General features: G+C 33.8%; 2 protein-coding genes across 2 annotated transcripts; both read left to right on the top strand.

The window, feature by feature from the left end:
- Positions 1 to 51: 51 nt before the first annotated feature.
- On the top strand, positions 52 to 8,743 carry LOC110698677 (citrate synthase, mitochondrial-like). The gene is made up of 20 exons (XM_021876175.1): positions 52 to 252; positions 412 to 469; positions 867 to 929; positions 1,297 to 1,338; positions 1,448 to 1,513; positions 1,861 to 1,926; positions 2,018 to 2,131; positions 2,838 to 2,901; positions 3,512 to 3,594; positions 3,951 to 4,000; positions 4,101 to 4,178; positions 5,678 to 5,806; positions 5,900 to 5,942; positions 6,117 to 6,203; positions 6,492 to 6,593; positions 7,513 to 7,620; positions 7,699 to 7,749; positions 7,838 to 7,911; positions 7,998 to 8,049; positions 8,152 to 8,743. The coding sequence occupies exons 2-20, from the start codon at positions 419 to 421 to the stop codon at positions 8,242 to 8,244; spliced, it is 1,416 nt and encodes a 471-aa protein (XP_021731867.1). The 5' UTR covers positions 52 to 252; positions 412 to 418; the 3' UTR covers positions 8,245 to 8,743.
- Positions 8,744 to 12,152: 3,409 nt separating this feature from the next.
- On the top strand, positions 12,153 to 21,096 carry LOC110698675 (ferrochelatase-2, chloroplastic-like). Its single transcript, XM_021876173.1, has 11 exons — positions 12,153 to 12,376; positions 12,475 to 12,550; positions 13,994 to 14,318; positions 15,582 to 15,725; positions 15,880 to 15,981; positions 16,768 to 16,871; positions 16,979 to 17,105; positions 18,587 to 18,739; positions 18,975 to 19,075; positions 19,176 to 19,377; positions 20,550 to 21,096. Exons 1-11 carry the CDS (start codon positions 12,328 to 12,330, stop codon positions 20,772 to 20,774), a joined length of 1,608 nt encoding a protein of 535 aa, XP_021731865.1. The 5' UTR covers positions 12,153 to 12,327; the 3' UTR covers positions 20,775 to 21,096.
- The last annotated feature ends 71 nt before the right edge of the window (positions 21,097 to 21,167 follow it).

The raw sequence follows: 21,167 nt of genomic DNA, 5'->3' as shown, positions 1-21,167 counted from the left end.
ATCATTCATATTATTTGGCCTTTCGGCTCTCTCTACACCTAAAATAATGCACAACTCAAAACTTGGCAAAAGGCCTCGGCAATGCAAAATTGACTTGACTGTTCCGAGCACAATAAGCTGTTTAGCCCAACACTATTCAATTAAGCCACCAACACCAACACGTTTTACCGTCTAACTCGTTCCTCATCGAGTTATTCATTCATTCTAGACTCCTTCGAATCTCCTCATTTTCTCTGCGTTGTTCCAACGAAGGTGATTTCCTCTCTCTTCCATTTTTTCTTACTTTTGAATTTGATTCATACAAACTTTTCCAGATTTTCAATTTCTTCAACTGTTGCAGATTTAATCTTCCTGTAATTGCATTAATTTTTCCTAATTTTGGATTATTTTGCTCTTAATTTGCAATTTTAGGCTGATCATGTCGTTTTTCCGAGGCATTTCAACTCTCTCGAAGCTACGTTCTCGAGTTGTAAGCTTCTCGATCTTTGTTAAAAAATGTTGAATTTTATTATGTTTACTTCTAATATTACACTTGATTGATTTATCAGTTTTGATGTATATATGCAACCCGAGCTAACTATAAGCGTAATTCGATATCAATATAGGAATGGGATTATGATAAAATTACGGCGTCAATTGGTGCAATTAATGTTTTTAGTTAGCTTTTGGGGTTGCATTTGAATACGTGCATATATCAATATCCTTTGATTCATTTGGTAATTATAATTAGATATTGCTGTAATTTGCTTTTATTCCTATGAAAATGATTGTTCTGTGATTTAAATTTACAAATATATGGTTTTGAGTCATGTTTTTTAAAAATTGTTGTAGCCTTGATAATGTTATGAATGAATTTTTACTTGCAGGGCCAACAATCAAGTCTAAGTGGTTCTGTGAGATGGATTCAGATGCAAAGTTCATCTAGCCTTGTAAATTCTATCTCCTTGTTTACGCCATTGATTTATTAATTTGCAATTTGTAAAATTGAGTGAAAATGCATCTGTACATAAATTAACCTCTGTAAATTTATTTTGGTTATGCATTGTATAGAGGTATTATTGTACCTGAATGTTGTCAATGTCAAGTGTAAGTGTAAAGTGAGAAGTGACCATATTGTGGTGTAAACTAGAGAAGAATGCAGGTGTTTGTTTTAAATTTAAGCTTATAAAAGGGCGATAAGATTGACATGATTGTTCAATCATCAAGTTTAAAATGTTGCATTTTTAAAAATTGTTTTTTGTGTTAAATTGGTAAGCTTATTGTGTCTTATTGCAATGATTTTCATGTGATGAGCAGGACCTTCGTTCCGAGTTACAAGAATTGATTCCTGAACAACAGGTTTTTTTGACTTCAAATTTGATAATTTTAAAATTTTGCAATAATGTAGTTTACATTCATGAAGTTCTTACTGTGGTTTTGTTCTTAATCCCATTTTCTTTTTCTATAGGAACGGTTGAAGAAGATAAAGAAAGAAAATGGAAGTGTGCAGCTTGGGAACATTACTGTCGACATGGTACTAGCTTATCTATAATCAATAGTTATATACTCTTATTTTGTTATCATACATTACTCAGACTTTGAGAAATTTCTGACTCATTAGAACTTAGGACAACAATGTGAATTTATCAAGCTTTGCTACATCTCTTCTAAGCTATCAAGGATCATGCCATGTATTTGTATCCATTTGAGGTGTTAGGATACTTATGGTTAGCTACATTGGATTGTCGTAGTATTAAAAACAATCATGTTGTCGTCATAATTCATAGCTACAATACTTGAATTTATGTTTCTTTGGCCTATGCATTTTACCATATTTTAATTGTCTCTTTCTCATATAAGTATATAACGCCAATGTAATAGGTATTGGGAGGAATGAGAGGAATGACTGGTTTACTTTGGGAAACTTCCTTACTTGACCCAGAAGAGGTATAGAAATTTTCATTTCTTTCCAAATGTTTCCCTTCACTTGATTATGATGTAATGTTAATTTGTTTCATTGATTATGATACCTTTTTAGGGAATTCGATTTAGGGGTTATTCTATACCCGAGTGTCAGAAACTATTACCTGCTGCAAGTCCTGGTGGAGAGCCATTGCCTGAAAGTCTTCTTTGGCTTCTTTTAACTGGAAAGGTATAAATTCATCTTATACATACAGTCTGCAGGCTTCTTAATATCCTTAGCCTTTGTTTCTTTAATAATCCATTTTTCGAAATATTATGCTTTTCTCTGGTTGTTACTATACCTTGCATAATTGAACCTGAAGATCTCCTAGTATACTGTATAAGCTTGGTCTTCTGCTTTGCCGTATAGTTTGTCTCACTCTTTAAAGAAAGTTGCTCTTTTGCCATTTGTCTGAACGTAGTAGACTGAGATATTAAGAATATAATTTGATCATAAGATTCCTGTTTGAATGTGAGAGAAGGCTAATTTCAAGTTATTATGTCCATGTCTGGGTGTTTTTAGCTATCATTTTCAATATATTGCGCTTTGAAAATGATCTGTTGAAAAGTTTAGATGTTTGTTTCCAATTGGTTACCTTAAAGATATAGATAGGGATGAAGAGACTTCCCTAAATTGTTCTTCATGATTGGTGTGAGAACTATTTTGTAGAAAGAAATTAATATGTTAATACCTTGGAATTCATGTTATTATGTATGAAAATTGCTTGTTATATCAGAAGTGGGTAAAGTGTTAGTCTACGAAGCTAGCCGAATGATTGGGGCTGATCGCTGAGCTTGGCTATCTACATCTTGTTAGCTCTTCATATGAAATATATTCTTATTTTTACTAATTTTTTGAAATTTCATATTCTGTATCTTGCTTTTCATTAATTTAGGTTCCAAGCAAAGAGCAAGTAGATGCTTTATCAGCAGAATTGCGGGAACGTGCTTCGATCCCAGGTTCACTTTTTCACTAATGATAAATTGTTTGGGTCAATCTATCCTTTTGCAGTATTGGTGTCTAATTTGTAGGTATATTGTGCTATATCTCTATGCATGTACACTATTTTTTGCGTATTAAGCAATATTTTTTACCCCTAATCTGCATTTGTGTTTAGTTTTTTTCTTCCTGATTTTACATTTTCAAAACTACAGTGGACTGGTGGCCAATTATTTGTAACTCTTTCCTATCCTTTGCCTTCCTTATCCATTGGATGTGTTATCAATGCTTCATTCATTTCTTTTTTGTTGCATCGCTTCTCTCTCCCTGGGAAATTTCATATTAGTTGCAAGACTTGCAACCAATCTATAAAAGGTAACTTTGGACCTGGAAAGTTATTACTTTTCCTTACATCACATTTACATATGGCCACATGGGAACCCTTTCCTTCTCTCTCTTCATCCTTCAAAATCGTTCTATTACACTTGGTTGCAACTGAAAAGAAATAGAGAGACTTTTAAGAAAAGCTTTCTTGTTCTACTAATGTGTTCAATCTTATTCATATCTGTATAGCTAAAGATATATCTTTTGTATTAAATGTGAAAATTTATCAAACTGTTGTAATTGCAGACCATGTGTACAAAACAATTGATGCCCTTCCAATAACTGCTCACCCGATGACTCAGTTTACTACTGGTGTTATGGCCCTTCAGGTATTGATTATACAGCCCCCCTCTTGTATTGTTAAACATATTATCTCTATTTTGGTGTCTTCCTTATTGGTTTCTCTTGTTGGTTTTTGTGGCATGTCTGCTAATTACTCAATGGTGTAAAATTTACTTCTGGATGTTAGCTGACTTAGCTCTTTAAGCTATATCTTTATTTTATTTTTTATGTTTCTTGTTCTTTTCCTTTTTGTCTCTCTTAATGTGATTGTTGTACCTCCTGAATCCTGATCATGCTATTGCATTATTGATGAAAGCTTCTAACTAGTGATCTCTGGCTCATATCCTTATAATTTCAAAAAAGAGTGCTGGTAAGGTGTATAATTTTTCTTTCTTTCCTTAAGGTTCAAAGCGAATTTCAGAAGGCATATGAGAAAGGGATCCACAAATCAAAGTGAGTCACTATGTTATTTTATTGCGGTTGTATTTTACCTGTCTTGTAGACTCTTGACTTTCTTCATCTAGTCAAGTACTAAAGGTGATTTTGATTCCAGGTTTTGGGAGCCAACATATGAGGATTGCCTTACTTTGATTGCTCAAGTTCCTGTTGTTGCAGCTTATATTTATCGTAGGTCAGTAAACCTTCTATCAGTCATTCAGATTCCAGAGATGGTGATTTACCAGCTTCTGGTGTTGTTTTGTGTAATAGCAGAAAGTAAATGAAATGAGCTCTCAGATATTAAAGTTTTAGCATCCAGGAATTTATGTGGTTAAAGTCACAATCTGTTGGAGCCCAGGTCTACCATCTTATGTACACTTAAAAAGGGCATATATATACTACCTCCGTTACTTTTTAGTTGCAACAAAGGAATATTTTATATCTCACAAATAATACCCCTTTGTTGCATCTAAAAAGTAACGGAGGTAGTATATCATGTGCAGTGGCGGATCCAGGATTTCCGAGATAGTGTGTCACCATCAATTATTGATCATTTGTGAAAGTACAATTTTTTTTTTTCCATGTCTTGTTCATAATTAATTTCAATCCAAAAATTATATATATATATATATATATATATATATATATATATATATATATATATTTCACCAAATTGATTTCAATCCAAAAATAGGACACAAAAATTCATACCACAACCAAATACAATACTTAAGAATTCAATTTTACAAGTCGAAAATACTACAAATAACATGTTATAAACAAATAGTACAATAAAATTATTATATTGAATTAACTTTATGATTTTTTAGTTAATTGATAAGCTTTATGGGAAAATATTAAAATTGGTTGTACAAATATAAGATATAAAAAGGGAAAAAAAATTATTAAAAAATTATACAAAAAAAAGTGAGATAACTTAAGAGACCAGTTATTAAATATAACTGGTCTCTTTAATGAAAAAAGAAAGTAGCGCAAAAAAATTGCGAAATGCAATAGCAGCATCAAAGAGACCTCTCATATAAATAACAGGTCTCTTTAATATTTAAAAAAACCACAGCAAGTCTTTTGTAGCAATAGCAGCATTAAAGAGATCGCCTATCTTAATAAGAGGTCTCTTTGATATTGTTTGTTGTTACCAATAGCAGCATCAAAGAGACCACCTATCTATAATAAGGGGTCTCTTTGATATTTTATTTTTAAAAAAAATACTGTGTCACCGGACCCACTATGACTAAAGGTGGGTCCGCCCCTGTGTGTTTCATGAGTTTTGATGTAGCTAGAACCGTTTAGTGAGATGAACTGTACATGGGTTTTAGTGACAAACTTCCATATCTTTTGGAAATATGTTCACTCCCTTTATATGGAAATACCCTTGAAAATTTGATGGCATCCATCCTTTACTCAAAACTTATAAAGCATTGCCGAAAAAGAGTTTACGTGATTTACTACTTTAAAGTGATTGCATAGTGCATGATTTTTATATATATTATAATGGCTCCTCAAAAGGATGGTGAAGGCTTAAAGAGTATTAGATGGGTTGGCCTTGCTTTCTGCATTCCTGCTGCCAATTTAATGTCAATTCCTGGATATAGTGTGAAGGTTGTTGCTCATGGTTTATTTTGAGTTATGAGTTGGCTAAATATTGATTTATTTTTTATTTTTCTGTTGAAGGATGTATAAGAATGGAGAAATTATACCAAAGGATGACTCCCTTGATTATGGTGCAAATTTTGCACATATGTTGGGATTTGATAGCTCTCAGATGCTTGAGCTGATGCGGCTTTATGTCACAATTCACAGGTAAACATGTCAGAATGTTCAGACAAGACGTGTTTGATTAGAATAATAGAATTTGCTTACATTAAGATAAAATATTTTTCTCCTATTTTGCAGTGATCACGAAGGTGGAAATGTTAGCGCTCACACTGGCCATTTGGTAAATATCTGAAAAATTAACTTTCTTCTTCCTCGGCTTTCAGTTAGTTTGCTTCTGCATTTGTGGGTTTCTTTGGAGTTCACGATAAAGAAAAAAAAGCAATAAGAAGCATCTTTATGCATCAAATATTACACTTGAGCTTTAGGACTCTGACCTGCTCTTACCACAATGTAGGTGGGTAGCGCACTTTCGGATCCTTATCTATCATTTGCAGCTGCATTGAATGGGTTAGCTGGCCCACTCCACGGATTAGCCAACCAGGTATAATTTTTTTCCATACCTATTTTTATTTCTTTTGTCAGTTATTCCTGCATAATAAAACATTGTTAGTTATACAATTTATTCTACTTTGATGAGATGTTTGATTGCTTATGTGCTCATGCCCTCACTAAGCTGTAATCGTTCATGAATTTGAGTTCCTACAAGGCTACAATTTGAAGTTGTTACATGTTTTTTCAGTTTCATTTTTACCATGCATTGAAACAAGCTAAATCTCTAAAACACACCATTATATTCATCATTTTCATGCCTGACTTATTCTTGTCTCAGGAAGTGCTGCTGTGGATTAAGTCGGTTGTTGATGAATGTGGAGAGAACATCTCGACTGAGCAGTTGAAAGATTATGTTTGGAAGACACTAAACAGTGGCAAGGTAAGCCGATAAATCATATTTATGATCAATAGTCATGCTGTCGTTGAACAATAACTTGCTAACTAGCATTAGCTACGTTCACTATATATTTTGAGTTACCTCCCCCCTTTATTGATTCTTTATTTGGAGGTTGTCCTTTTTTTTTTTTTTTTTTTTTTTTTGTTTTGTGTTTGTGTGTGTGTGTGTGTGTGTGTGAGAGAGGGTCTTCCTTTGTAGCATTTCTAGCATGTACGTAGTATGTATATCAATCTATCAAACTACTATATGAAAACGCCTTCAGTTCTCAAAGCATGGCCCTTATCTTCTAGTGACAAGCTGAGTAAAGGATAATTACAATTCCAATGGGAATATTGTGCCGCATTGTAATTATAACAACTATGACATGTAAGCTGGAATGGGTGATTGTCTGATTGATGGGGGAACAAATGTATGCATCAAGTGTAATTAAAGGCATTTTAGACATCGACAAATATGGTGCAACATTATCTTTGAGTTAGCTACAGATATGATAGAGTGCTCTATTCTATGGCAACATTGGCAAGGTGTGGTTTGGTGTGACTGTGATTAATTGAAATTTTGGGATAAGGGGAGAAAGGGAATGAGTGGGCTAAGTGGATATAGTAAAATCTTATACATCTTGTCAACAAGGGCCATAGGTAACAATAGGAAAGCTATCTCTGAGCCTTCTGCTTGTGGTTATGATAGATCCTCCCATTTGTCAAAAAAACTGTATACGTTGACAGTAGTCTTAAACTGCCCACCTGTTTTTTCTCAATTCGTTAATTTTTGATAATATGTTCATGCTAAATCTTGTTAGATGTTGTTGTCCTTGCTCATCTAAGGTCATCCATGCCCCATATTCCCATAAAGGTTCTACAACATACTTGGCTGTTTATTATGGACACTTTTAAATCTATAGGTGGTACCTGGATATGGTCATGGAGTTCTGCGAAAGACAGATCCAAGATACACATGTCAGAGAGAATTCGCATTGAAGCACATGCCTCACGACCCACTTTTCCAATTGGTATATATTTTCTGAAAGAATATGATCATTTTCTTTCTTAACTTTTGAGATAAAAACCTCAATAAAATGTTTTTGCAGGTGTCAAAGTTGTACGAAGTGGTGCCTCCTATTCTAACAGAACTTGGAAAGGTATAATGCTTTGGATATGCTAGTTCTTTCAAGAATTTGCACGAGTTTCTCTCTTTCTCTTAATGTATGATGTTTTTGGATTATGTAGGTTAAGAATCCATGGCCGAATGTTGACGCTCATAGTGGAGTTTTGCTGAACCACTATGGTTTGACGGAAGCAAGGTATCCTCCATTTCCTGTTTTCCTCTTTTGTATTCCAATCTTTCAAACTACTTTCCTAGTCATATAACAAATATCTTCTTTGACAGGTACTATACAGTTTTATTTGGAGTATCAAGAAGTCTTGGCATTTGCTCACAGGTTTGATCATTTTTATTATCTAAATTTGCTCATTAGTTTTCACCGGAAATGACTGTTTGTAATTCGTTATAACTTTTTACATTATCTGATCTCCTCATGCAGCTAATATGGGACCGAGCTCTTGGCTTACCACTAGAGAGGCCAAAGAGTGTGACTATGGAATGGCTTGAAAAGTTTTGTAAGAAGGGAGCATAATACTGATGGCATTATAGCTTGTTATTATTCTTGACGAGTTTACAGTAATTCTTTTCAACGGGCAAAATATTCCTTTTTGGAAATAAAAAGATAGCGAGGAATTTAGTAGTCTCTATCTCTTGCAACAGATGTTACATTTTGTATCTTTTTACATTTACAGTTTGTAGGATCATTGAAAAGTATGAGAGAGTTGAGTGCAAGCAATACATAGAGGAATTGAGCCTTAACACCTGATAGAGTCATTGTATGTGAGTCACCTTGTATGTAGAGAGCATTGGTTCAAAACGATGCAACATTTTTCCGTTAAGCTGGTTGTGATTTAGCTCGAAGGTTTGATATGAAGTTATTTTTTAATGCTGTGAAATACGAGTTGTGTAGCCTCCCAAAAAGGATGGATCAAGGGTCATGTTTCGTTAACATCTCTTGAGTTTTCTTGGAACTATGATTTTACCCCTATGAATGTTGGATCTTATTACAATCTGAAAATGTTGTTTGACTCTTCAATTGTTGGAAAGATTTTAATTTTTTTTTTCATTGTTCTTAAAATTTGAATTTGACATGTTAATGTCAATTGAGGTTTTTGTTTGGATAACAAGAGTAATAGATTTGGCTAATTAGGACTTTAAAGATTCTCTAAAGATTTTAGTTTCTTGCAATTATATTGAGACTTTTGAGAGGATGAAACTTTGATTCTTGATTGAAATTTGTGTTTCCTAAACTCAAAAAATATAATTCTATTGAGGTTTTGAGTTTGTTTCTTCAAAAAAAAAGTTTTTGAGTTGACAATGTTGGTTGAAAAATATATATTGACATAATTAACACTAATAGGTGTTGTGAAAGTATTTTAAAATGCAAATTTGATAATATTATATTTATCAATATATATTTTAAAGTATTATAGTACTCGTCACAAGTCTAACTAATGTTGATACGTTTGTTATAAATAAACACTATCTAAAACAGTCCTTGATTAAACAAATTTGAATGGGATATTTTTGTTAGCCATGTAAAAATTTCTATATGAGTCGGAAAAGTATTATTTTCATTCATTATAACTTTTATGTAACTCCACAAAAAGAGTTACAAAGTGATTAGAGAAACGAAAAGTAGGTTACAAGTTACAAAATTTCATTTATTAAATAACTTATATGTATAGAAACCCCCATTATAATCTCAACTTTCGTTTTTATCTTTGTGCCTATAAAAAGTGGTTATAAGAATATTTTATCATCATAACATTCATTTTCTCTCGATTACTCCATTACAATGGATACTAAAATTGCCCTACACATACACATAAACTTACTTGTCATGTTCTTGGTGCTACTAACCTCCTTTGTAGTCTCTAGACCAAATGCTATCATTGAAGCCGTTAATGAGCCTAGTCCAAGTCCATGCACATGTTTTAACAATGTTTCTTTTGTAGAATGTGCAAATAAGGCAGGTGCTATTTGTGGAAATGCAATATTTTTGTATGTATTTGCTGATGCAAAAATTGTTACACAAGAATGTTGCACAACACTAATGAATATGGGAAGACAATGCCATGACCTTTTGACGGATGCAACCGTCAAATCAAAAGAAGTTGATGAGAAATTGGTGTCCTTAATATGGAAAAAAAATAATGAAGTTTGGGATCGTTGTAAGATTGATGGTCACATTGGTTGAGAGGCTTTGATTTGTTTGCTTTGTTTAATTTGTTTACAAATCCTAAATTTGATGTTTTTAATGGCTTGTCAGAAATAGTGATATTGGTGTTTTATAACATCATTATAAGCTATAACTAATGTATTAATCTTATTTAATTATAGCTCTGTCATAATATTTTGATAGGATATGAATATTATGATAATTTAGAATGTTTTGACATATTGTTATAATAATTATATATATACATATATATACTTCCTTTGTTTGAGTAATATTGCAACAACTGAAATTTTACACTATTCATCACGTTTGTTTGACCACATATTATGATTCATACGTGTAAAATATAGGCATGTGAGGTCTTGTTAGATTCCTCTCGTAAAATACTTTCACAATATCAACTTTTTATAATTTTTACTCTAACATAATTTTAAATATTTAGCAAATAAAATGTGCTTTGGGATGCGTAATTTCATTCTTATTGCAATATTTGTGAAACAGAGGAAGTATAATATAAAAGTATTAATGTTTTATATCCTTATTATTTTATCAATATTCAATTATAATTATTACACCTTTAGAAGTAATTGAAACACTCTCCTTTTTATTATCTTCAAAGCATTAAGACATGCCCTCATCTTTGAGACATTTAAACATGCAAGAATGACAACTCAAGATAAAATTTTCGAAATTACTTGTATTAATCATCAATCAAAACATTAACACATGCCTCATCTTTTAATCTAGACATCAAAACATGTCAGAATTTACAAAGATCGACAACTAAAGATAAAATTTTCGAAATTATAACTCCATCAATCATAAGACTTTTCATTATTTTCAACACATTAAGACATGCCTCATCTTTGAAACAATAAAACATTCCTCTAAATACATTTGATTGCGACTCACATCAAACTAAAATTAAAAATATAAAGAAATATAAATATTATTTCCTCTCTGACAGGTGTACAATTTTGATATTTGCTTATCCTATGAGTTGTTGTCATCTTAATCCATATTATGTACTTACCAGGCTTAATCCAATAGTAAGGAGGAGATGAAGTCTTTGTGATTATTCTAGTCGAGAATTATTAATCTTATACGAAGTATTTTTTTTTTTTGATATTATCTTCTTATTTACATATATGTATTTGACACCTAAAACTAATCGCAACAAATGCCATTTCAAGATAGGTTGGGTAGATATGACGCAACTAAGTCTTGTAGTTTGGAAGCAAATTTGACAGAATCCCCATTAATTCTACGGATTTTAAAACTTAGAGAACGAAGATAAAGAGTAATAATTGTCCTATTGAGTGTGTCAAAAAATTGTAGACACAAAATTTAAGTTTGCAAAATAAAGATTTGTCTTGAGGTTTTTAGAGAAGTTAGTGATGATTTTAGGTTTAGAGATTTTTTTATGTAAAAAGGTTTTTCTTTGGATTTTCTATATGCCTCAAATGAAAGAGGTGAGTTCTATTTATAGAATTCTCATAGGCTAGGGTTTTAAGATGACCACCTAAATAGGCCTAACGACAACTCTCTTTTTCATTAACCCAAATGTGCTTTTCATCTAATTTTACAGACAATCCATTTGATAACTAATAAAACCCATTTTGTTGGGTTTAATTTTTTTTTTTTTTTTTTTTTTGAAAAACTGTTGGGTTTTATTATTAATTAAATGAGTCTATCTAAAATATATAAAATTGGCCAAAATAACTCAAATTAATTATTCAATCAAGATATAATAGTTAATATTTTGACTATGGGAGTGAGGAATAACTCAAGTGGTTAAAGCTTTCATCCCAATTTCAGGTGATCATGGGATTGATTCTCATTATATTTTGACTTTGACCCAAACAATAAGCAGTGACACATAATAAAATCCAAAGAAAAATATTTTTTCCGCTTTTTATTTTTAATTTATTTTTTCTGGAAACGGATGCACCTTACGCATGGTCGATTAAAATTTTCATGCCTACACTAATAGACTATGAATTTGCAAGTCAGTGACTTGAATCCAAACCCAAACCGTACAACCTGATTGTCACTAGAATATCATTTGACTTTCTATTCTTTAAAAATAAGAATATCTTTGACTCTTGATTGGATCAAACAAAAATATAAAATAATACCCATTAAAAAAATCCCAAGTCTTTTCAAAGATGATGACGTGGACATCATCCATGTCACACGTATGAACCATATTCTTGCAGAAATTTCCACCATATTTTAAAATTTAATAATAAATATTCAGGTATGACGGATAATGCCACTGTTGAAGTGTGGGCTATACTCATTTTGAGCAGACCTGTAATCTGCTGCTCTCCTCTTCTCTGTTCTGTAACTCTCACTCTCTCACTTTTTTTTTTCTCTCTCTAAATGCGGCGCTGAATTTTGACCCCTTTTCCCCTTTTTTGAGCTCTGAAAATGGCAATTGGTAGTGCAATTTCTACTTTACAATCTGCTCGATTTACTGGTAATTTCTTGTTTTTTAGTCATAATTTTGCTTAATTTTGTTGTTTTTTTGGTTAATTTTTCTGTAATTTTTTTGGGTTTTTTGTGCTGATTTTGTAGGGTTGAGGGTTTCTAATGGTGATGATGTGATGCATTTGTCTAAGAACCGTACATCCGTTCTTTCATGTTGTTGCCGGTATTTCATTTTTGAAGTTTAATTTATCGTTTATGTTTTTGTTTTGCATGTGTTACAAAATTATTGCTTGTGTTTGATAACGTTTGAATTTTGGTTGCTTAATTTTGTGGGTTTTTTTTTTTTAATAAATGATATTGGAATTTAGCTGTATTCATATGCTTGAAGCCTTGAATTTGGTGTGATTAGTGATTAGCTTGTAGCAAAATTTTGCTCCTAATTTAGGATTAGCATTCAAGTGTTAGGAGGAAAGAGAATCCTGTAGGGGTTGACAGGGGAAAGATGTAGACAAGATTCGATCTCTCGGTGGCACTTGGAAGACCTTATGAGTTAAGCTAGCTGACATCCATGCCCTACTTTGTGGGTGACCTTTAGAGTATATATGTAACTTACTTTCACAGTCCCTAGTGAAAGATACTGTTTTAGTGGAGTTCATTAAAAAGGAAAGGGCTTCTATGTATTTTGATTAATTGATTGGTTGAAAAATTTATATGATATGTTGGAGGTGACTTAGCTCTAAAAAAATTCAGATGATAAGGAGGACATTTTCAAATATTTGGGGATTAAAACCCATCTTAGACACACTAGTCCCGAATCTTAGAAGCGCGAGATGAAAGAATTACAAGTGATCTATGTGCTTGTGGGAGATATATGGAAGATATATAAATGTTGTACTGATCAAATGGATGATTAAGTTTGTATGATGAAGGCAAAAATCTAGGATCTAGTTTGCATGCTGCAAAGTTTGATGTTTGATTCTAGATTCTTCATTATTGCTCAAGTATATGAAGTATGTACCAATTACTCCAAATTCTGTCATATTTGATTCCCAAATAAGGCCAAAAGCGTGAAAATATGTCTTAGTATAGTCCAAACCTAGGTCTTAGACACATATCTATGCCCTACACTTGCAGTTGAGAGTAAATAATGTACATTGTTAAATCAAGTATATTTAGTTAACTTGAGTCACTGTGTAGTGTTGTAAACACAAAATCTTTCCTAGGTTTTGAATGGAGTGAAAACAGCCAAAATTTTGTTGGAGAGTTAGCCAGTTACTGCTTGCTCTTGTAACTTAAAGAAACTAGCAATATACTATAATTTCTCACTTGTATGGTGAAGACCGTTGAAATGTATATTTAATGCTGCACTTACACTTTATGAATTTTGTGATTATGACTGTCAGGCTATCATTTTATGACATGTTCAGTTGGTTTCTGGCTTTCTACAATGGGATTAGTATCCTGCATTAGAATATGTCATTGTTCAGCACTGTTTTTCTCGTGATTCTTTGAGGATGTAATGTAGGCTATTATTGCCTCTTCTCTCATGAAATAAAGCCATTTATGTCGAATTCAGTAATAGTCATCATCTGTCATGCAGCACTATTTTGACTAGCAATGATGACATTATACCATACCAATAGCTGATTTATGTTTTCTCTGTTAGGTTATTGCCACAGGAGATCGGTACTTCTCAAAAGATATATCGTTGTGCAGGAGTGTCAATGGAGAACAATGCTCATGCCAATACATCAAAGCACTTGATAGTAGGGAAATGTTTCTTTGGTTGGTCCAAAGAAGAGTCTACAACATGTCAATCATTCAAAATAAATTCACTTCCAGTTAGAGCATTATTGACTTCTGAAACTCCTGATGTGTCTACAACACCTTCTGCGGGTGAGGAGAAAATAGGAGTATTGTTGCTAAATCTTGGAGGCCCAGAGACTTTGGATGATGTGCAACCTTTCTTGTATAACCTTTTTGCAGATCCGGTATGTAACACTCTTTTTCACTTTTTCAGTATGTTTTGTGATTACATGGACGTTTCTGGTTTTTGCTACTGTTGAGTGTTGATTGTGTTCATACCTCATACAGTTAAAGCTAAAACTTTTATGATGCATTTCACTCTAATGATGTCATTTGCTGAAATGAGTTCATACCTCTGAGGCTTTGAGGCTCTGATTGATTCTTTGTCAGTAGCATTTGATACATCAGTTGATTTGATGGGCCAGATTGAGCCACTTGTCTGTCTGTCCTACACTATAATGATACTTCAGTTGCTATAATTCTAGAAGACCAATTTATGAATGTAAATTAACTATATTGGAGAACTTATGACCAAAGAAGATGACTACTTAAGTAGACTTATTTTGCGTGTTGTCTGTTCTGCCTTATGAAGGGCAAAGAGTTGGTGCTGGAATATGTATGCAAAGGAAATAACAAACATAATGATGTTAAAGAGAAGGAAACAAGTGGAAGATTGGCTCTAGTATTATTCAAAATTGTGTAAACTTGTACAGCAACATCTCTTAAAGAGGTTTCAAACATGAAAGATCCACTAGTTGAAGAGGTTGAAGGCATCCAAATGAGTCTTCTCAATTCTCATGTTTATTAGATGTGAGAAGTTGCAGTGAGAATCGGACACTAAGAAAGGCTTTGCTTATTCCTTGTATTGGTTATGTACTTGTGTGCTTTTGTAAATGTTATTTCATTTTAATTATAAACTTCATTAAGGTATCAGCTAGAACTTAAGAAAGTCTTATAAATTACAATTCAATATTTTATTGGTTTTCAGCCTGGATCGAAAAAACCTTTTTTCAAGCAATCATTATATGGTTCATGGGCCAACTTTTCCAAACCCTTCTTGGTGGATTCATTTTTTAACTGCTAGGTTTATGGCTAGCTGTTTATTGCTCATCACCACTAAGCTAATGCATATATAAATGTTTCTAGTTGCTGGTCATACATATAGGATATTTTGGAATTAGACTAAATGTGAAAAATCTGGGGGGGGGGGGGGGAAGGGTGTTAGCAAAGTTACAGAAGGGTCAGCAAGTCAGTATATGCAAGGCCACTTTGGAAAATTGCTGCATATGGCTTGCATGACATTATTTTCACAATTTTTTTTTGTTTCCTTTTAGTATGCATATTGGCTTTTATTTAAATTTTTTGATAAGATTTTTGTCATTTTATTATGACAATTTATTTCGATTATTTCTAGTTCTGTTAGTTTCCTGACCAAAGACATTGAACAGGACATCATTAGACTGCCTAGATTGTTCCGATTTCTTCAGAAGCCCCTTGCTCAATTTATTTCTGTTTCAAGGGCTCCCAAGAGCAAAGAAGGTTATGCTTCAATCGGCGGTGGTTCTCCACTTCGGAAGATCACAGATGCACAGGCATGTTACTGTCTCATTGTTACAAATGATATTTCCCTTTTTCTTTCATATAATTGAGTTTTAGTGGCAGATTTTTTTTTCCAGCCCTTTTATGTCTGACGCAAACAAGTTGGGGATTTCATGGAACTGTAATATGTTGTTTACCTTCTTCCAGGCAGAAGAGTTACAGAAGGCTCTTTATGCAAAAAATGTTCCTGCAACTGTATATGTTGGTATGCGTTATTGGCATCCGTTTACTGAAGAGGCAATTGAGGAGGTATGGCTTGAGTTGCAATTAGACTAATTGACTGATTAAGTAGCTTTATTTTGGTTTTTCCTGTTTGGTGCATAGTTACTTTATTACATGTTGCTAGACATAATTCTTGCCTAGGTATAGATACAAGTGTAATAGCTAAGGCGTAAAGTGATACTGTAAGTCTGTAATACAGTAGAAATCAGTCACAGCTTTGTTATTATCATTGGTAAGATCTCTAATAGATTTTGAGGCAGGTTGCATTCTGGAGTTTCCTTATCCTAGTAGATAGTAAGTATGCAGATGCTAATAAGCTCTCTTTCTAGTCTTTTAACCTTACATAAAAAGTTCATTGTTTTTAAGGAATGACGAGGCTGCCTATTTGAGCAGATGAAATAGTCACTTTGAGCTTTAGTAGTGTTTTGTACAGTTTGTCTCTCAATTTATTGAAAGATGGTGTTAAAAAGAGCAGTGTTACCTAATTTTCTAACATGAGATTTGGTTCGTGGTTCTGATCTTCTGTAGATGATTTTTTCAAAAGCCATGGATTTTCCATAGATGATGTTTTCAAAAGCCATGGATCTTCTGTAGATGATGTTTCAAAAGCCATGGATCTTGTTGTTGTTTTCAGTTTATTTGACTGTCAATATTTGGCTTAGCTGCAATGACATTGCGCATTAAAGGACACAATGAGCATACCTGACTGATAGAGGATTCTAAATGTTATGATTGATTCTTTCAGATTATTGTGTTTGATTTAGGGTAAGTACATGAATCCTGCTCTTATGCTTTCTTTCTTTGATTGCGTAGATAAAACGAGATGGCATTACAAAGCTTGTTGTGCTTCCTCTTTACCCACAATTCTCAATATCGACCAGCGGTTCAAGCTTGAGACTTCTGGAAAGTATATTCCGGTATAAACTTTTTCTTTTTACTTTATATATATATTTATAAACAAAATTCTGTATGTGGGCTTAGTTTAAATTATTATAAGTTCTGATTCATAAAATCTTTATCGCAGGGAGGACGATTACCTTGTCAACATGCAGCACACAGTTATTCCTTCCTGGTATCAGCGAGATGGATATATTAAGGCCATGGGTGATTTGATTGAAAAAGAACTGAAAAAGTTCAACAATCCAAAAGAGGTGAGCTATTTTAGCTATTTAATGCCTTAGGCCTTTATGTGCAGAGCTAAATTTCAATTTTAGTTGGTATTGAATTTTCAATTGATTACTCTTCTGAATAGGACAAGCTCTGCCTATATAAAATGTTTGTTTTAAAAGTCGATCATCTTTTTTTTTTTTTTTTTTTTTTTTTTTTCCCTTCTGTTTTGTAACTAAAAGAGAAAGACCTCAATGGCAGAGTATATAAACTAATCCTAATTCCTGAGTTCCAAAATAAGCTTAAGTTTTTGGTTGAGTTGGTCCTCTATCATGGTATTAGAGCCAACGTGACATAAAGGTCTCGGGTTCAAATCTCATCCATCTCTTATGGGGAGGTCCATGGCTCTCATGTGAGGGGGCGTGATAGAGTATATAAACCGATCGGTGTAAGAGGGGCACATGACACACTTGACCACTACAAAACCACCAATCCACCTTCCTCCCCAAATTCCCAACCCACATTCACAATCGCCACAGCTGCCATTATTATCACCACCGCCATTCTTTTGTCATTCGAAAGAAGATATGCCCCTCTAAAAAAGAAAATTATGGAAGGAAATGGGTGGTGATAGTATCAGGCAGAGTGGTAATTGTGCTGAGGGTGGGGTGGTGATGACAATGGGGATAGTGATATTTTGTGGAGATGGTGGTTTCGGTAGTAGGGGTAGTTAATATGGAGGATTGGTGATGATGATAGGCATAGCCTGATAGGTGGAGGTGTTGTAGTTTGCAGATCTGATGGTGGTGGTTTTGATGACAGTGGTGATGGTGGTGGTGGTTTATGTGAAGGCGGTGATTGTTTCGAACTTTTGATGAGGGTAATTGATAGTGTTTGTGTTGGTTGGTTTGTGAAGGATGTGGTGGTTTTTGTTCTGGGAGTACTATATATACTCTATATTTTAATGTAACCTATTCTGTAATATGTATTTATGTAATATCCTCAGTAAAACTTTTGTGGCATGCTCATGGATGTAGCTAACACTCTGTTAGTGAGCCTCATTAATCTATGTGTGCTTGTTGTTCTTCACTCTTTCTTGCTTCTGTTACAACATCTTGGTTAAAGGTGAGGTTGGTGGTGGGTTGGGGTGGGAATGGTGGTGAGTGGTTTACTGGTTATGGACCTGGTGTTGAGAATGGGTAAGGGAAGGAATTGAGGAGAATGAGAAGGAAAGTTACTGGATGGGGATGGGCTAATTAAGTAATTTAATAAGGAGGGGGGAGCGGGGTAGTCATATAATATTAGGCTGGTAAGTATGGGTAGAGTTGTAATTGTATGTATAAAAAATTTCCATTTTGGGCTGTGTTTCAAGTATTGATTATCGAGACATTTCTATTTTAAGAGAGTGTTGCAAGCATCTGAAACACGGATCCCAGGAAGCCCGGATTCTGTGATCAAATTTTTGTTCAATGCAAAGCTTCAAATTAATTTCTTGCTATTGTATATAACTGATTGTATGTGACAGGTTGTGATATTCTTTAGTGCTCATGGTGTGCCATTAGCTTATGTTGAAGAAGCTGGTGACCCATACAAGGCTGAGATGGAAGAATGTGTTGACCTGATAATGGAAGAATTAGAAAAGAGAAAGATTTACAATTCCTTCACTCTTGCTTACCAGGTATTGAATTTAAATGCTCTCTGGTTCTTTTATATTTGTAAACTTTGTTTCTATGTTTGTATGCTTTGTACGATATATTAATTATGTTCATGGTATGTGTTTGTGGGGGTTCTGGGTGGGCAATGATAGGGAAGGTTGTTTTTGCACATTGTGCTTACCATTTCATTTTCACTTAAAACTTTTAATGCCCATTATCACTGTTGATGGTTTGGATTACTTTGGAATCTTTGTACAGAGTAGGGTTGGACCTGTAGAATGGTTGAAGCCCTATACAGATGATACTATTATTGACCTTGGAAAGAAAGGCGTGAAAAGTCTTCTTGCTGTCCCAATCAGGTACTTCCATTTCCTTAAAAATCAATTCATCCATGAATGTTTTTGTTTGGAGACAATCAACAGGATTTATAATTACTAATTTCGTAAAGAACTTCATCAGTTTTGTTAGTGAGCATATTGAAACTTTGGAAGAAATTGATGTGGAGTACAAGGAATTAGCTCTAGAATCAGGAATAGAAAACTGGGGACGTGTTCCTGCCCTAGGATGTGAACCAACATTTATTTCAGATCTGGCTGATGCTGTGATTGAAAGCCTTCCCTATGTGGGGGCAATGGCAGTGTCAAATCTTGAAGCACGACAGGTATGAATTTAAGTTTTCTAATATGTATACCTGTTTATCTGTTTAGCACTTTTTCTTAGAGGATATCTTGTAAAATTGCATTTATTTTGTTCTTATTTTGGGGTCGGGGCTATCAGTAGATATTACATCCAGTATGGAAGACTTTAAACTTTGTGCTGGTTTCAAAACATGTTGCAAAACTGACCAAAAAAGACATGGTCAGACTCAGAACCAGGTAACATACTAGACATACAATTGGGAAAGACAAATAATTTTTAGCAAACAAGAACATAATACAGTGCCAAAGATAGGTCTATATAGGAAGTTCAAGATGCATTGGAAAACTTCTTTAAAAAGGCTAAGTATTAAACAAATCAAGCATTTGACAAGGGCTCTAAATTTTGGACGTGATTGCAAGAATAGTAACTTTTTTATTTGAGGTTATATTAATAGAAGTAGGATCTATCTTTGCGATTCCTGTGTGAACAGTTTTTGTCTTCAGTGTTGTATGACTGATTGCATTTTTATGGTATGAAATATTGGCATTATATCACTTGATACAAAACAAACTATTACAACTCATAGAATATAGGTATAGGCGCATAGCCAATTGAACAACCAAACATGTCCTGCATAGACATGGAGCATCTTATTCCCTGTAGTGGGCTGCAATTTTTCTTCAGCTCACTCTACCACAAACTGCTTGGTTACTGTAAGTAGTAATTTAAACCGACCCAACCTGAAATAGCCTGAGCTAGACCCACACCATACGCAAAAGTAGGTAACTCAGTGTGATCCAAACCGAAACTAATCCGTCTTAAACTGACCCAGACTGGAATGTAAATGATTACAAATTGATTGATTGTTTATGATAAGCAAGTTGGCAATAGACCCTACCTAATTTTGACCATACCTGACCTAACCTGAAATTGAACAGATTGACTCCACACCCAAATCTGACCTAAATTAAATGATCATCTCTATCCATCATGCTTAAACTGGCAAAGTGGCATGTTGAGGTTGAGGCAATGAGTATCTCAGTTTTGATATTCTCCCTTGATGCCTCACTCCAAGTAGAGGATCTGCATAGTTTCCTGCTCTCGTTTTCTCGTCTTTTGATGGCAGGAGACTCTTAGCATTAAGCATGGGTTAGTTCTATAGGTTATCTAAAACAAAGGATTGGTATTATGCAGTCTCTCGTTCCACTCGGCAGTGTAGAAGAGCTTTTGGCAACTTACGACTCACAACGCAGAGAGCTACCTCCTCCAGTGACAGTTTGGGAATGGGGTTGGACTAAGAGTGCTGAAACTTGGAATGGAAGAGCAGCTATGTTAGCCGTGCTTGTTCTTTTGGTGCTCGAGGTTACCACAGGGCAAGGCTTTCTGCATCAATGGGGTATATTACCATTGTTTCAGTAAATGGAAATGTACATGTTAATTTTGCCTCCTTTCCACTTAAAGTTGTTTAAATTTTAATTTGGATTTTCTAAACTGCCCCTTCCTCCTCCACAAAATAGGTACTGTGATCAATATATCTTGTAAAAAACTGTTGTACTCGGATACAACTGTGCATCCCTTATAGCCCCTTGCTATGGGATTTCAAAGCATATATACTAGTTAGCATATACCACATTTCTTACCTTAATCAGTGTTTTGAATCCACATTTAGTAAAGGCGAGTATATATACGGAGTACTTTGTATTAGATACATCGTATTTAACTTGTTAGCTCCTCGAATCTTTTCTTATCTTTAGTACTTTATTTACCTATTCGTGATTTATATTGGAATTTCTATGGTTTTAAGCTATCTTA

Source organism: Chenopodium quinoa, unplaced genomic scaffold, assembly GCF_001683475.1.
Source record: "Chenopodium quinoa cultivar QQ74 unplaced genomic scaffold, ASM168347v1, whole genome shotgun sequence".
NCBI lineage: Eukaryota > Viridiplantae > Streptophyta > Magnoliopsida > Caryophyllales > Amaranthaceae > Chenopodium > Chenopodium quinoa.
This window is presented reverse-complemented; position numbering and strand designations above follow the sequence as displayed.

Coding starts and splice junctions, on each gene's coding strand:
- LOC110698677 (XM_021876175.1), top strand. CDS start 419: ATGTCGTTTTTCCGAGGCATTTCAACTCTCTCGAAGCTACGTTCTCGA. Junction 1,927..2,017: donor CCTTACTTGACCCAGAAGAG/GTATAGAAATTT, acceptor ATACCTTTTTAG/GGAATTCGATTTAGGGGTTA. Junction 2,132..2,837: donor GGCTTCTTTTAACTGGAAAG/GTATAAATTCAT, acceptor TCATTAATTTAG/GTTCCAAGCAAAGAGCAAGT.
- LOC110698675 (XM_021876173.1), top strand. CDS start 12,328: ATGGCAATTGGTAGTGCAATTTCTACTTTACAATCTGCTCGATTTACT. Junction 15,982..16,767: donor CTGAAGAGGCAATTGAGGAG/GTATGGCTTGAG, acceptor TTGATTGCGTAG/ATAAAACGAGATGGCATTAC. Junction 18,740..18,974: donor CCTTCACTCTTGCTTACCAG/GTATTGAATTTA, acceptor ATCTTTGTACAG/AGTAGGGTTGGACCTGTAGA.